We start from the raw sequence: 15,602 nt of genomic DNA on the forward strand, positions 1-15,602 counted from the left end.
TGAAAATATCATCACTCGGTATAACCAAAAGTGTCATTCGGTCAAACCGAAATTTTGGTTAAACCGAATAACTTTTTTGATCTTGTAAAAAATGACAAAAGCAGTGTTAATTGACTATAAAAACCACATAATCTCATTGTTAACACTTAATAACTTCAAAATTAATTATGTCTCCATTATGTTTTTTTACACTTTTAAAAACCTTATTCGTCAATGACCCAAACCCCACTTCCCTTTGTCAGCCAAAGTCCACGCAAGAACCAATCGGAAGACGCAAATCGAATCATATGATTTCAAGATAAATGAAGGTGTGCGTGTGAGCCAGCTTTCAATTGCAGAGCTGCAAGTTTTTATCATGTTTTGTCCATTGTTACAATGGCAATGACAGGATTTCGCAAGTAGCAAGTAAACACAACAGTGTTCCTTTTGCTGCTGTAAAACTGACAGAAATGGACGTTTTACTGTGTCTTGATGTCCAAAGATCAAAAAATCACACATGGACAAAAGACAGTCAAATTTGTTAAATACCAATGAATTGATTAAAGTGACATTTTTGAAAATAAGGCATTTCAATAACTGACTAATGACCTTTTCATTGTCAAATTACTGAACCTAAACATAGGAGCCTGGTAAAAAATGCTCATTTAAAAGAAAAGATGTCAGACGGACTTACAGGTTTTTGCATCTGAACCCTTCATTTGAACACCCTAGCAACTGCATAACTTACTAACATTTTATTGTGAAAACTAAAATTCTAATAAAACCTGCATCATTTAACCTAAATTATTATTCAATCTGTTGCACTTACTTTCCTCTCCCTGTAATGAAAGGATCAAGTGTCTGACCTGAAAGAGATGTGCAGTGTTTTGAAGAAGGAGAAAGCTGAAGTGGAGAAGAGACTCAGTCATATTCGTGGGGTAGGTAGCAGCATGTCTGAGCTCTTAAAACACTGATCCTCTCATCTCCCTCATTCATATTTTTTGCTCCTCTCATACAGTCTGGCCGCAGCGGGAAAACCGTACCTGAGCTGGAGAAGACTATCGCACTGATGAAGAAGGTAGTGGAGAAAGTTCAGAAAGAGAATGAGAGCTTAAAGAAGACATCAGAGGTTAATGTGCGGGAGCAGCTTGTAAAACTGGAACAGGACCATGTGAAACTCAAGGTGCATTTTGTGAACATGTTCAATAACAAACTACCATTCACAAGTTTGGGGTTGGTAAGATTTTTTTTAATGTTTTTTAAAGCTCATGCTCACCAAGGCTGACTCAAAAATACAGTAAAATCAGGAATATTATGAAATGTTATTATAATTTAAAATAAGTTTTGTATTTATATATATATTTTAAATATAATTTATTCCTGTGATGGCAAAGCTGAATTTTCAGCATAATTTCTCCAGTCTTCAGTGTCACTTGATCCTTCAGAACTCATTCAAGGGGCTGTTTACACGACGCCGTTTTCAACTAAAAACGAAAAACAAAAATGATGCGTTTTGGCTGTTAAATTTACACGACAACGGCATTTTGGTGGCCTGAAAACGCAAACTTATGAAAACGGGTTGCAAAGTGTACGTTTTTGAAAACGATACAGTTGTCATCTCCGTGTAAACTGCAAAAACGCAAATCTGTGATAACGGTCACCGGTGACGGCTTCCACATGCGTATTACGTGTTTAGTCTATTCACCTTATTTTTCATCAAAGAAATAAAGTTTTTTCTGTAAATTTGCGAGACTTATAAGCCGCTATAGGGAAATAACGAGAAGAGTATCAAAGTGCAGTAAACTGTAAAAAATAAGGTGGATAGTCATGCGCGAGGTGAGTTCTCTGTATGTGCGCAGGCGCGTAGTCTTTCTTTACAAAGTGATATCGCCAAGTACTTTTCTGGAATGCGTTATACATCGCCGTTTGCGCGGATCCGTGTGAACAGGGATAGTTTTGAAAACGTTGTCATCTGTACAAAGAAACTTTTAGGTTTTTAGTACATCATTGTTGTGTAAACGTACGCTAATATGCTAATTTGCTGCTCAAGAAACATTTCTTATCATTATCAGTGTTGAAATCAGTTATCCTGCTTAAAGGGATAGTTCACCCAAAAATGAAAATTTGCTGTTAATTTACTCACCCTCAGGCAATCCAAGATGTAGGTGACTTTTTTTTTTTTTTTTTCTTCAGTTGAACAGTAAAGAAGATTTTGAGATGAAACTGTGGTCCTTGGTGATTCGTATAATGCAAGTCAATGGCTACCATCACTTTGAGAGTCAACAAAACATACAGGCAAAACGAATTTAATACCTGTGGCTCCTGATGGATACACTGAGGTCTTATGATGCAAAACGATTGGTCTGTGCAAGAAACTGAACATTATTTACAGCATTATTACCTGTAATCCACAGTCTCGGCAAACGGTCCTGAGCGCTATATGACGTATGCGCGGGAGCTCAACAGCAAATTTTTATTTTTGGGGTGAACTATTTTTGTGGAAACGATACATTTTATTTCAGGATTCTTTGATGAATAGAAAGTTCAAAAGAACGGCATTTATAGAATAGAAAGAAAAATAGAAATTTGTAACTTTTGATCAATTTATTGAATCTTTGCTAAATATGAATATTAATATAAAAAAATCCTACTGACCCCAAACTTTTGAACGGTAGTGTATCTGTATAAAAATGTTTCCATAAATAAAACCACAATGGACTGAAAATTTAGCACAGAGTTTTAACTGTTTTATTTGTGGAACAACACAAGATAGTGATATCGTTTTGTTCAAGTACGTCATTCTTTTATACATTTATTATCTGTAATAATGTGCAACTCAATTTTTTTCTTTTTCTTTTTTTTTACAGTCAGAATATGAAAAGCTGAAAGGAAAACAAGAGGAACAGCTAAACGCAAGACTTGAGTCAAAAACCAAGGGCATTGAGAAAATCATGATGGAAAATGAACGCTTACGTAAAGATATTAAAAAGGTTTTTTTTTTGTTTTTTTTTTAAATAATTTTCATTACCTTCATGTCAGTAAAACTTTAATGTATGTGCCCACGTCTAAGATACATGTTTTTGTGATAAATAACAGGAAGCAGAAGCTGCAGAAAAGCTGAGGGTCGCAAAGGCCAGCCTTGAAGTAGCCAATGAGAAACTAAAGGCGGAGCTTGAGGAGACAAATCAGAGACTGTTTTTAGTGCAATCGAAGGGGTCATCTTTAGAGGGGGCAGACAGCAAAACCTGGAAGTCTTCAGTTGTCACTAGGTAGTACATTTGAATACTACTTTATCAATTTCATCATCATGTACTGTAAGTTTATTATTCATTTTTCCCTTCACAGGTTATTTGAAAACAAGATGAAAGGTCTTGAGACTGAAATCACTAAGAAAAACTCCAGCATATCAGAACTAAAGATACAGCTAAAAGAGGCTAATGAGAAACAGCATGCCACACAACACACTGTCAGCCAGCTGAAGGAACAAGTGAGACACTGATCCTTCTTCAACTATTTATCAAAATCGCCATATTCTGCCATGGCTGTATAATTAAAGCTGGAATACATAAGGTTCCTGTGTGAGTTTTTTGGTGTTTGGAACGACTTGAAAGTCTGGTAGTGTCTGAACCTCAATTGTTTAGTGTATGATGCCCAGTTTTTTCTCTGTAACCATTTACAAAGTCATGAAATGGATGTCCAGTGTTTTAAAATCTGTTTTGTTTTCAAAAGCTGTGTAGTGTATTCCAGCTTTAACATGCACATTGACTTTTTCCCAGAGATCTAATAACCTAATGTGTATTAACAGGTGGAACTGCTTAAAAATATCCCTGTGGAAGCGACCACTGACAAAGGGCTTGCCAGAGAGTATCAGTCTGTGAGGTGAAGCACTCAACAGGCAGAATATCCATTGACTTCAAAGTACACAAAACGACTCGATACTCAATCATTGCCAAATATGTCCCATTTAGATTGGCCAGTAAACAACTTGAGAGGGAGAAAGCTCAACTTCTTCGCCAGATCCAAAGGTACGACGAGCAGTTTGGAACCAGCAAAGTAGGACCAGGTAAGATCACCATTTATTTATTTTTTTGAAGAATTTCATATTGTACAAGACGACATGATGCATATATGTCATGCTTGTCCAATTTTGTAGGATACAATGAGCTTCAGGAACAAATTAAGGCCGCAAATACCGAAAAGAAGAAATTACAGGTATTCCAAGAGAAAAATCTCTAAATAATCTGCTGTTTTTAAATCAAGTCACATTATAAATGCTTTCATTTTAGGATGAAGTGAGGGAACTGACACAAGAGCTGAAAAGCTTTGACCCGACATTTTTTGAGGAACTTGAGGATCTTAAATTTAATTACAATGAGGAAGTGAAGAAAAACATCATCCTGGAGGAACAGCTGAAGAAGCTGTCAGATCGGTTTGGTGTGGCGGTTCCCGTAGACGTGTCTATCAGCTAACAGACATCAGATCATTTTTCAGGTCATTAGATTTTATTGCTACTGCTTATTTAGAGCAAAATATGTACATGTAACAATGTTACTTCACTTTATATTCAAGTACAATTAAGTTGAAGTGTTTTATAAATAGAAGTAGGAACATATTTATTTTTTAGTAAAATATTAAGACATTTTCATATAAAGTTTGGTTTTACAATATTTGTTATTTGTGGCCTTACTAGCAAGAACTGAAACTGAAAGGTTTTTTTCTTTTTGTATATACAGGTGCTGGTCATATAATTAGAATATCATCAAAAAGTTCATTTTTTTATTATAAATTATTTTTAAAAATGAAACTTTCATATATTCTAGATTCCCTACATGTAAAGTTAAACATTTCAAAAGTTTTTTTTTTTTAATTTTGATGATTAGAGCGTACAGCTCATGAAAGTCCAAAATCCACTATTTCAAAATATTAGAATATTTCCTAAGATCAATCAAAAAATGGATTTGCAAAACAGAAAAGTTCAAGTTCTTTAAAGTATGTTCTTTTGTGCACTCAATACTTGATCGGCAGGACATATTACAGCAAATGACTTGCTCCTAGCACAAATTACAGCATCAGTGAAGTGTGGCATGGAAGTGATCAGCCTGTGGCACTGCTGAGGCACTATTGAGCCTTCAGATCATCTGTATATTGTTGGATCGACTGTTTCTCATCTTTCTCTTGAAAATATCCCATAGATTCAGGTCAGGCATATTGGCTGGCCAATAAAGCACAGTAATATCATGCTCAGCAAACCACTTGAAAGTGGTTTTTGCACTGTGGACAGGTGCTAAAGTCCTGCTGGAAAAGGAAATCAGCATCTCCATAAAGCTTGTCAGCAGATGGAAGCATAAAGTGCTCCAAAATCTCCTGGAAGATGGCTGCATTGACTTTGCACTTGATAAAACACAATGGACCAACACCAGCAGACGTCACGGCCCCCCCAAATCATTATTGACTTCAGAAACTTCACACTAGACTTCAAGCAGCTTGGATTCTGTGCCTCTCCAGTCTTCCTTCAGACTCTGGGACCATGATTTCAACATGAAATGCAAAATTTACTTTTATCTGAAAAGAGGACTTTCGACCACTGTTCACTGTCCAGTTCTTTTTCTCCTTAGCCCAGGTAAGATGCTTCTGACATTGTCTCTGGTTCAGAAGTGGCTTGGTAGTCCTTTTCCTGAAGATGTCTGAGTGTGGTGACTCTTGATGCGCTGACTCCGGCTTCATTCTACTCATTGTGAAGCTCTCCCAAGTGTTTGAATTGGCTTTACTTGACAGTATTCTCAAGCTTGCGGTCATCCCTGTTGCTTGTGCACCTTTGCCTACCCAATTTCTTCCTTCCAGTCAACTTTGCATTTAATATGCTTTGATATACACTCCGTAAACAGCCACCCCATTCAGTAATGACCTTCTGTGACTTACTCTCTTTGTGGAGGGTGTCAATGATTGTCTCCTGGACCATTGCCAAGTCAGCAGTCTTCCCCATTAGTGTGGTTTCAAAGAACAAAAGATACCCGGAATTTATACTGTAGGGATGGTCATTTAATGAAACTCAAATGTAAATATTCTAATATTTTGAGATACTGGATTTTGGACTTTCATGAGCTGTACGCTCTAATCAACAAATTAAAAAAAAAAAAACTTTTGAAATGTTTTACTTTACATGTAGGGAATCTAGAATATATGAAAGTTTCATTTTTTAAAATAATTTACAATAAAAAAAATGAACTTTTTCACGATATTCTAATTATATGACCAGCACCTGTATAATTATCAATCACTGCCTCATTTTTGAGGCTCCTTAGATGTAATAAACAGTTCCATTTATTTATATACATATTCCTGAACGTCCTCTGAAACCTATTTAAAAAAAAACAAAAAAACTACCATTCTCTAAAAGAAAGGAAAAAGTGCAAAATATAAAGCAATCACAGCATTGGCATACATCACATACCTAAGTGCATATATGAGCAAGGTGTCAATGGGAATACCGAACAGGCAGTTTTGACCAATATTGAGTGTTGGCAAACCAGTCTTCACTCTGGTTAAAAACAGATGTAGTAGGAATGTTTGGTAGTTTAATTTTATGGGATCAGGATTGAAACTGAATGTCCTGCATGCAGCTGAAGGGTTGTCCATTTATGTTGGAGAATGATTTGAACAAGTCCTTCTCGGAAGCATCTGGATCACATGTTGTTTCGTCTACGTGGACGACCACAGGCCTGGTGTTCAGGAAGGTGTCACCAACAGGCCATTTCAGACCGAGATGATGGCGGTGTATCTGAAGATAAGATTTAAAGGGTTAGTTTACCCAAAAACAAAATTTCTTTCATTAATTAGCATGTTGTTCTAAACCCGTAAAACCGTTGTTCATCTTCGGTACACAAATTGAGATATTTTTGATGAAATCCGAGAGGTTTCTGATCCCCAAGAGAAAGCAATGTAATTATTACCACATTCAAGGTCCAGAAAAGTAGTAAAGACATCATTAAAATAGTCCATGTGACTACAGTGGTTCAACCTTAATGTTATGGAGCGACGAGAATATTTTTTGTGCGCCAAAACAATTTCAACAATTTCTTCTCTTCCCTGTCAGTCTCCTACGCTGTTTACATTGTAGACACAGTGCAGCACTTCCAGGTTCTACGTCAGAACGCCCTTTAACATTATTTAATCTGAGGAAAATGTGGAAAATAGCAACAGAAGAGTGGCCTTTACTTATGATCCCCTTATTTACCTTAATCAGTGTCCCGTCATCACAGTGCCAAACAATTCCCTCCACTCGCCCCTCTTGACATTCCTGAAACCAGGAATAAAGCTGCTGAAATTCCACTGGAGGAGGGTTCCGGATACGCAGGACCCCGTGAGGCACCAGAACATGGACTGGATGCTTCTTACTTCCCAAACCTACAGAATCCCATAGTTAGTTGCATCCAAAACCAATAGAATTCCAGTTGGTTTCTTACTTCCTAAACATTAACACTACCATTCAAAAGATATTATTGCTTTTATTCCTCAAGGATGCATTAAATTGATCAAAACTGACAGTTTTAAAGTTTGATGGAAATAAAATGTGATGTTATTTCCATCAAGAGGTGCATCATTTTTTGGTCAAGATCTTGTATTGACAATGCAAGAGGTGAGCACTCTGTAAAGTCTCCTCCAGCACATCCCAAAGACTTACACTGAGGTTAAGGTCAGGATTCAGAGGTGCCAATTCATGTGTGAAAATGATTCTTCACGCTCTCTGAACCATTCTTTCACAATTTTAACCTTGATTAATATTGGCTTTGTCATCCTGGAATATGGCCATGATGTGTCTTCCTACATGGTTGTTTAAGAAATGAAAAGCTACACACTCCATCAGTTAGGGTTAAAACACTGTTGCAAAACATAAAATGCTAGAAACATAATAATCTCTGTAATAAATGATCCATTTATAGATTAAGCATTTGCCTATTAAAATCCAAACAGCGATGGCCAGGCAGTCTTCTTTCAAAAACATTTTTAAAAAAATACTTGCCATATGGATTTCCATTAACGTTGGTCCCAATAAGCTCAAGGGTTTGCTCCATGAGGTCTGCCAGAGGAATGCTGACAATTTCAAGCAATCCTTCATCATCCTCATGTGTCTTCAGGACAAGGGCAACACCAACATCATAGTTGACCACAGAGGCGTGCCAGCAATACTGCTTGTTGGTATGATCCACCGGAACCCAACCTTCATGACAAAGAGATATAACTATGCCATCAGCTGTCTTTATTTTCAAGTACAGCATAACATGCAACAAGAAGATGAGAAACAAGCGTGTTTCAGAGACACCAACCCACCAGGTATGTGTCCATGTTCATCAGGCACTGGATGGCCATTCTCATGCTTGACTCTGTGAGCAGCGATCCAGGATTCTGGCACTTCTCGGAAATCTTCATCTACGTTCCACACAAATCCTGTGATTTAGCAGAGAATCAAAAATATCTGATGTTTAACACTTTTCATTCTCATTCACTGATTTGAGACAGTTTCTTGTTGAAATAACACTATAATGTTCATTCTAATATTTATACAAGTTAAATAGCAAGACAAGATAATTTTTTTTAAAAATCTCAAATTATTTAGACCGAAATACCTTTACAGGTCTTCTGCGAATACTGATACTTTTTGAATCTCTTGTCCGCCTGCTTGGTTGGTTTCCGATCCAAGCGAGCCCAGAGACAAGGTTCTCCTTAAAAAAAAAAAAAGGAATTATTACTTTTATTCAGCAAGGACAAATTAAATTAGTCAAAAACTGAAACATGTTACAAAAGGTTTCTTCTGTTCTTTTGAATTTACTATTCAATAAAGAATCCTGGAAAAAATGTCTCTCACATTGTTTCCACAAAAAATATCCACACCCGTAGGACCTTCGTTCATCTTCAGAACACAAATTAAGATATTTTTGTTGAAATCCGATGGCTCAGTGAGGCCTGCTCAGCCAGCAATGACATTTCCTCTCTCAAGATCCATAAAGGTACTAAAAACATATTTGAATCAGTTCATGTGAGTACAGTGGTTCAATATTAATATTATAAAGCGACGAGAATATTTTTGGTGCGCCAAAAAAACAAAATAACGACTTATATTAGTGATGGCCGATTTCAAAACACTGCTTCATGGAGCTTCGAAGCGTTATGAATCGGCGTTGCGTGTCAAACCACCAAACTGCTGATTCGACACGCTGATTCATAACACTTCGAAGCTTTACATTAATACATTAATGGATCTTGAGAGAGGAAATGTCATTGCTGACTATGGAGGCCTCACTGAGCCATCAGATTTCAACAAAAATATCTTAATTTGCGTTCCAAAGATTAACGAAGGTTTTACGGGTGTGGAACGGCATGAGGGCGAGTAATAAATGACATTATTTTCATTTTTGGGTGAACTACCCCTTTAAGCAGCATGACTGTTTTCAACATTGACAATAATAAGAAATGTTTCCTGAGCACAAACAATCAGCATATTCAAATGATTTCTGAAGGATCAAGTTAAGATTCAGCTTTGCTATCATCACAGAAATTAGTTACATTTTAAAATATATTAAAGCTGCAGTCGGTAAGTTTTGCCTCTTTGTCGCCATCTCTGTTTGAAACCTGCAATTGCAGTTATTTGTGGAATTACCATCTTTACGTGGGTTGTGCATCGGCACGGCTCCTCAGCGCGGATGAATCTAATGTTTTGAGGAGGATGTGTGGCTGACAGTCACTGCACCTCTGGATACTGTACTTCGGAATCACAGATTGTAGTCTTGGAAGTATGACCAAAATAAGAATTTACCAGAAAATGTCATCTGAACAAGTAAGCAACAAATCTGCCACATCTGTTTTGACCAACTGAGGGGGAAAAAAAAAGCATTACAATAAATTGCGCTGCCAATGGTGATTAAACCTAACGAGCTCGGATCACGTCAAACCATGCAAATTATTATTATTGTTATACTTTGTTCTCAAATTGTTAATGTTAACAACATCAGCATTGCGTGACTACGTGTAGTGTGTATTAGCGTTACTTGTAGATTTCAATTTCTGTACAGTCTAATCTCTAACGATAATTTGTCATACCATACAATCCGCTATCAAAATTTAAGTTTAATTGTTCCAGCTGCTGTGAGAAAAGGCTATAAATGATCCGTCACCTGCAGCATCCTCACATGATATAGCCTACTAGCTGGGACTCCTTTCTTTATGTAAACAGACATGAAGTAATGATGCAAAGACGAACGGCTGCATGCTCGAATTTCCCGCGGAAACCTACCAGTACCACCCGAATTAGAAAACATTATTACAAGCTTACCGTTGTGAATCGCGCTAAGGTAAGGACTGTTTTGAACACTGGCTGGTTATGTACTTGCTCAAAAATTGATTCTGGATCATTTTTAACCAAAAAAAAAGTTACGGACTGCAGCTTTAAAATAGAACAGTCTTTTATTGTAAAATCATTTATTTTTGATCAAAGAAATGGTGTCACCGGTTATGAGTCATTTAAGAGCCAGATTCTACCGTTGTAAGTGGTGACATAGCAGCATGTCCCATCAATCTTCTCAGTTGCTACCGCACAGTGAATTCCTGATGCAAGAGCAGCAGGGTTCACGTTCTCAGTGGCCACCACCTGGAACTGCTGCACGGGAATAAGAGAAGCAAGTAAAATCTGCTAATAATCAGTCCAATCTACTGTTTACAATGCAGGATGCAATATATTTTTTTGTACGTTTAATATAATTGTATAGCACTTTTAGAGTAGCCTGTTGCTTTTAAATAGGCTTTATGAATAAACTTTTTGACATGCATATAGCTTAGGGGGCAGTTTTTCCTTACAATGCACTTACTAAAATAATAATGAAAATACGAATATATATGAAAAACGATGACGCTGACGAGTAACGAGAAAGCATGCGCCATATTCTAATGCACTGCCTCGTTTTGCAATCGTAATGCATTTACAACGTTTAAAGGGTTTTGGTGATAAAACAACATGTACTGTAACACAAATGCAGATTTTTTTTTTCCACCCACCTGACAGTCGCGTTTTCTGGATGGTTCGTTTCTCACTTCCGTCAGGAAAACACATGGAATCTTCTGCTGCACTGAACCCAGACGGCGCATTATCACTGATGTTAATCAGCTTTAATTAACGGTGTGTTGCTTTACAGACTGAATATGGACTGATTTCAACACATTATCAGATCAGCCATTCACATGGTCCAGTGCTATTTTGTTCAGATTTCCTCTCATTCTGTAGACTGTAATGTTAAGTTGATCATTGTCGCCATCTATTGGAACGGAGAATGAACTGTTTGTTTTTATATTGAGCAGGTTTTTTGTGCATGAAAGCCCTTTTCTAACACAGACTTTTTAATGTTTTATTTTAAAACAGTTTAACACATAAATAAATGAAGAGAGGTTTAAAAAATACGCTTTCATGTACATGGAGCGGGTCGTCGCATATGGGGGCGCCATTTTGTAATTAACCGACTCGCGTCTCTTCAGTGACAATACTTTCACACGAGGAATAAATCTATCATCGCTGCCTGCGAAAAGCGAATTTCAACATTGTCATTGGAAACTGACATTTTGAAACAATACTTCTGCTTTGACTTCATGCTCCATCATCAGTTCAGTTTTGAACTCAAGATAAATATATCCAGTTTAGTTAACTAAACAGTTAACCTGCATAATGAGAATTCGCATTCACAGGCATATTTACGATCCTCATATTATAAAACTTGAGAAAAAAAAAAAAGTCCTCCAAAAGTATTATCTTTAATAAATCTCTTGTTTAAACAGAAAGTGTATAAACAATTTAATGCCAACAACTTTAATGACATGATGAGTCTATGGACAGCCTCTCAAGCGCATCATATGCAATAATGACTTCTCATTAAATAACATTTTATATTACAAAGGTAGAATCTTCTCATGCCTGTTAAAAGCACACAATTAAGCCTATTAAGTAAATATATACACATGCCTTTACCATTTGCGTTATTATAGTTTTACTTTCTGTACCATGTAACTTGTTTTAGGCCAGAAAATACCTTATCCTGGCAAAGTGCGAAGTTCCATAGGTAACAACCAGAGGTGGGTCTGTAAAGCACAAGTTAACCAGTATGAACCCACTATGAACTCTATTTTCCAACTGATGCCAGAATCTATTTGATGTCTCCATCAGGCTTCATGCTGAAGGCTTCCAGGCGCTCGCTCTCGGGCAGCAGGTTGTTGAGACGCTCCATCAGTGGGATCGTCTGGTCGATGCCCATCTGGATGCGTCTCAGAATCATCGACATCTCATTGACCTTTTGGATCTGTTCGGCATACTTGGCGTAACGCTTTTGCCTGTCCTGCATGATGCTGAATAGCGCCTCCACTGACAGATCCATCTGAGAGAGGAAAAAAAATTAGCATTTAAAGAAGCTTGTATAAAGTTACAGTACAATCCAGCATTAAATAATGGTTAATACCTCTTTGATCCTCTTGACCAGAGCATTCTGGTCAAAGGCAACAGCCTCCGCACACTGGTGTAGATGATCCTGATATCGGACACACAGCTGCAGGACCTGTGCGGAATCCAGCTTTTCTAAACAGACAGTGCTTGGGGAGGTTTGCCCACTGAGCACACCTAAGAGGATGACACCAATATTACGCTCAAATTGTGATTCATATCATTATGAACTAAGGCTGGGTTGACACAAGTTTCATGACTCAATTAGATTCTGATTCATTTGAATATTTGACCAGTGTTGGGAAAGTTACTTTTAAAAGTACTGCATTACAATATTGCGTTACTCCCTAAATCCTTTTTATGAAAAGTAATGTGTTACATTACTTTTTCTCATCTGTTTGTTTTTATAACAAAAAAAGTTTGATTTTTGGCAAATGTAAAGGCCCTTTTTACACCAAAAGTGAAATGAATAAGCCTCAGGCTGAAGGAAATGAATTTTTACGCCTGTACAGTAGAGGGCGCAGCTCAAACAAACCTTTCAGCTGTGCTGCCACTCTGGATTAAAGAAGAATAGGACACAGGAGAAGGAAGTTCAACACTCTTATTTCTAAAATCTAAATCTAAAGTAATTTTTGCTTATTAGTATGGTTGAATTAGATCATTGAAGGTCAGCAGCAAAGACATTGGTTAATAAAGTGAGATGAAATACATAAAGTATATTTGTGTAATTTAATATAGTTAATTTTTACAGGTTTGCGGAAAAATTGAGATTGCATTTCAGTGTTTTTATTCATTTTGAAGAATACTGAATGTTTTTGTGCGAGTGAGACGAGTAAATGCATGTTCACATTTAGTCTAGAACTACAATAACCATCATGTTCAACACAACACAACTTGCATTACTTATTTTGAAAAGTAACTCAGATATTTTGTTGTAAATTGAAAAAGTAATGCGTTACTTTACTAGTTACTTGAAAAAGTAATCTGATTACATAACTCAAGTTAACAAAACATTTAACAACAGAGTCCAAATACAATTGCTAGTTAATTTTAGATAAAATAATCAACACTTAAATAAAATGTTGAATAACTTGAGTTGTATACAAACATTTTAATTATCAACTTTTTAATGATATAATTATGTTTCTATGGAACCTTATTTCCATCACGGAGTAAAGGTAATCGCGACTTTTTATCTCAGAATTCTGACCATTTTTATCTCAGAATTCGGAGAAAAAAAGTCAGAATTGTGAAATAAAAAGTTGCAAACATTACTATTTTTATTTCGTTGCAAAAACAAGCTTCCATATGTTTTACACTCCAACTTGTTATTGAAATATAAATATTTAAACAGTGGCAGTCATTTTCATTAAAGATTTATTTAAAGATACATTAAGTAATGAAGACATCACTAACAGGTTAAGTAAAAAAAAATAATGAATATGTAATATATTGTATATATTTATCACAATGCTCCTCTTTAGAGATTTTTTTCTAGTTGACTGATTGGTTCAAGCTACAGTGATCTGTAATGCCACATTAAAGAATATCAAAAGAACATTTATTGTTTGAATTTCATAATAAAATTGACCGAATTTGGAAGCTGAGACTGTTCATAAAGTAACAAAGAACATGCGTGCGATTTATTAGATGGGAGATGCACTACAAAGTTGATCATTCATCAACTGAAAAGAGCGTAGACTAAAAAAATTGATCTTGGGATTTCACAAATCGATATCCGTTCATCAAAATTAAGATCAATTAAAACTGATTAATCAATATTGTCAACCCAGCCCTATTCTAAACTATTTATTTGCCTATAACCTAAACTAACAGCATGATTGTTAGCATCAGATTAGTTGGCATTTGGACTGCTGCTTACCTTTTAGAAGAGGCTGAAAGGTGGGAATTTCTTGTAGCTTTATTACATCTGGATCATTATGGATATTCCGTAACGACTGAGTTCCTTGGGCAACAACTACTATGTCATCCATTTTGGCTCTTTGCTTGGCTGGAGAGGGTACAACTGAAACAACAAGATAGAACTTACTGACAGGTAATGGTGGCAGAATATACACAACACAAGAAACATCTCCATTTTAACAGATATATGTCTATAACAAAAACTGACAAATTACAGATAATGATGCCATTCCCATGTATAAAAATCAGCTGATATTATGCTGAGTACCTGAAGCACTGAAGTCTGAATGTTTATGTTCAGCATCTCCACTCTGTTCAGCACCCATGGTGCACTGCAGTCTAAGCAGTCAACGCAAGCACTGAAGAAAAAAGACAACACAATTTTATATATATATATATAATATATGTATAGATATAGATATATGTGTGAACAAAGATTATGCATCTAGGATCTAATACAGAAGTACGATTCAAATATGGTTCTTAAAATTTGATTTAAGAACCATACACGATACATTTTTCAAGATAAATAAACTACATATGCTTTACTTACCTTGATGTTGATGTTTTAGTTGTTTAACGGCTGTCTGTCTACGTGTGGCGATTTCATTCGGCTGTTTTGTTTGAATGAAAGGCTTGCTAATGTGTTACATTGTAGCTTACGTAAATTACACACACCGTAAGATGTCAAATCACACAATACTGACAGCAGATAACGTGTAAAGTTGCTATATTTTTCAGTAAATAAGGTAACAATCACTAGCGGTACAAATGAAACATCCGGTCTAATAACATGAGACGCGTGATGATGACGCCATAGGTTTGTTTTCATGTGACCGTTCAACCATGTACGAAATTATTTGTTTTCTATCTCGTATCCATAACAGACTTTAATTTACAACTAAAATAAAAAGCACTTTTCTTTAATATTAATTAATTATTATAATTTATTATAGCCTACTTTATATACACATAAGTGATAATCAATATAAATATTTTAAGAATTATATAAATTATTAATATTATATTGTTAATAAGTATTATATACTTATTATATAATTAATTAATTATAATTATTCTTTCTAAAATTATTATTTAAATCTAAAGTATTTTTGTCAACATTAGTTATTTTTAAACATTCCTGCGGTGTGACAAATAAACTGCATGAATAATAAATTTAACAACATAGCAAAATAGCAACACAATAAAATTATAAAATAAATGTGTA

The 15,602-nt window shown here is 35.8% G+C and overlaps 3 protein-coding genes across 6 annotated transcripts in view; 1 reads left to right on the forward strand and 2 right to left on the reverse strand.

Moving 5' to 3' along the window:
- cep290 (centrosomal protein 290) overlaps positions 1-4,644 on the forward strand; it is a 38,681-nt gene extending 34,037 nt beyond the window's left edge. For all 3 annotated transcript variants that reach the window (XM_051884683.1, XM_051884684.1, XM_051884685.1), the window contains 9 exons: positions 831-917; positions 998-1,162; positions 2,847-2,969; positions 3,076-3,248; positions 3,325-3,466; positions 3,785-3,858; positions 3,948-4,042; positions 4,133-4,191; positions 4,266-4,644. In XM_051884683.1, coding sequence (XP_051740643.1) covers positions 831-917; positions 998-1,162; positions 2,847-2,969; positions 3,076-3,248; positions 3,325-3,466; positions 3,785-3,858; positions 3,948-4,042; positions 4,133-4,191; positions 4,266-4,448 — 1,101 coding nt within the window. In that variant the 3' untranslated portion in view covers positions 4,449-4,644. The remainder of the gene's footprint in view (positions 1-830; positions 918-997; positions 1,163-2,846; positions 2,970-3,075; positions 3,249-3,324; positions 3,467-3,784; positions 3,859-3,947; positions 4,043-4,132; positions 4,192-4,265) is intronic.
- On the reverse strand, positions 4,460-11,300 carry c24h12orf29 (chromosome 24 C12orf29 homolog). Of its 2 annotated transcripts, none has more exons than XM_051884701.1 (7): positions 11,026-11,300; positions 10,513-10,627; positions 8,604-8,699; positions 8,308-8,424; positions 8,000-8,197; positions 7,214-7,383; positions 4,460-6,757 (listed from the first exon to the last, which is right to left on the reverse strand). In XM_051884701.1, exons 1-7 carry the CDS (start codon positions 11,113-11,115, stop codon positions 6,569-6,571), a joined length of 975 nt encoding a protein of 324 aa, XP_051740661.1. In that variant the 5' UTR covers positions 11,116-11,300; the 3' UTR covers positions 4,460-6,568. The 2 variants fall into 2 exon arrangements, with proteins under 2 accessions (XP_051740661.1, XP_051740660.1); XM_051884700.1 differs by having other exon boundaries at positions 10,513-10,630; positions 11,026-11,294.
- Positions 11,301-11,753: 453 nt separating this feature from the next.
- On the reverse strand, positions 11,754-15,197 carry borcs5 (BLOC-1 related complex subunit 5). Its single transcript, XM_051884704.1, has 5 exons — positions 14,928-15,197; positions 14,643-14,733; positions 14,334-14,477; positions 12,471-12,628; positions 11,754-12,389 (listed from the first exon to the last, which is right to left on the reverse strand). The coding sequence occupies exons 2-5, from the start codon at positions 14,698-14,700 to the stop codon at positions 12,162-12,164; spliced, it is 588 nt and encodes a 195-aa protein (XP_051740664.1). The 5' UTR covers positions 14,701-14,733; positions 14,928-15,197; the 3' UTR covers positions 11,754-12,161.
- Between the last annotated feature and the right edge of the window lie 405 nt (positions 15,198-15,602).

This window comes from Ctenopharyngodon idella, chromosome 24, assembly GCF_019924925.1.
Source record: "Ctenopharyngodon idella isolate HZGC_01 chromosome 24, HZGC01, whole genome shotgun sequence".
Classification (NCBI taxonomy): Eukaryota; Metazoa; Chordata; class Actinopteri; order Cypriniformes; family Xenocyprididae; genus Ctenopharyngodon; species Ctenopharyngodon idella.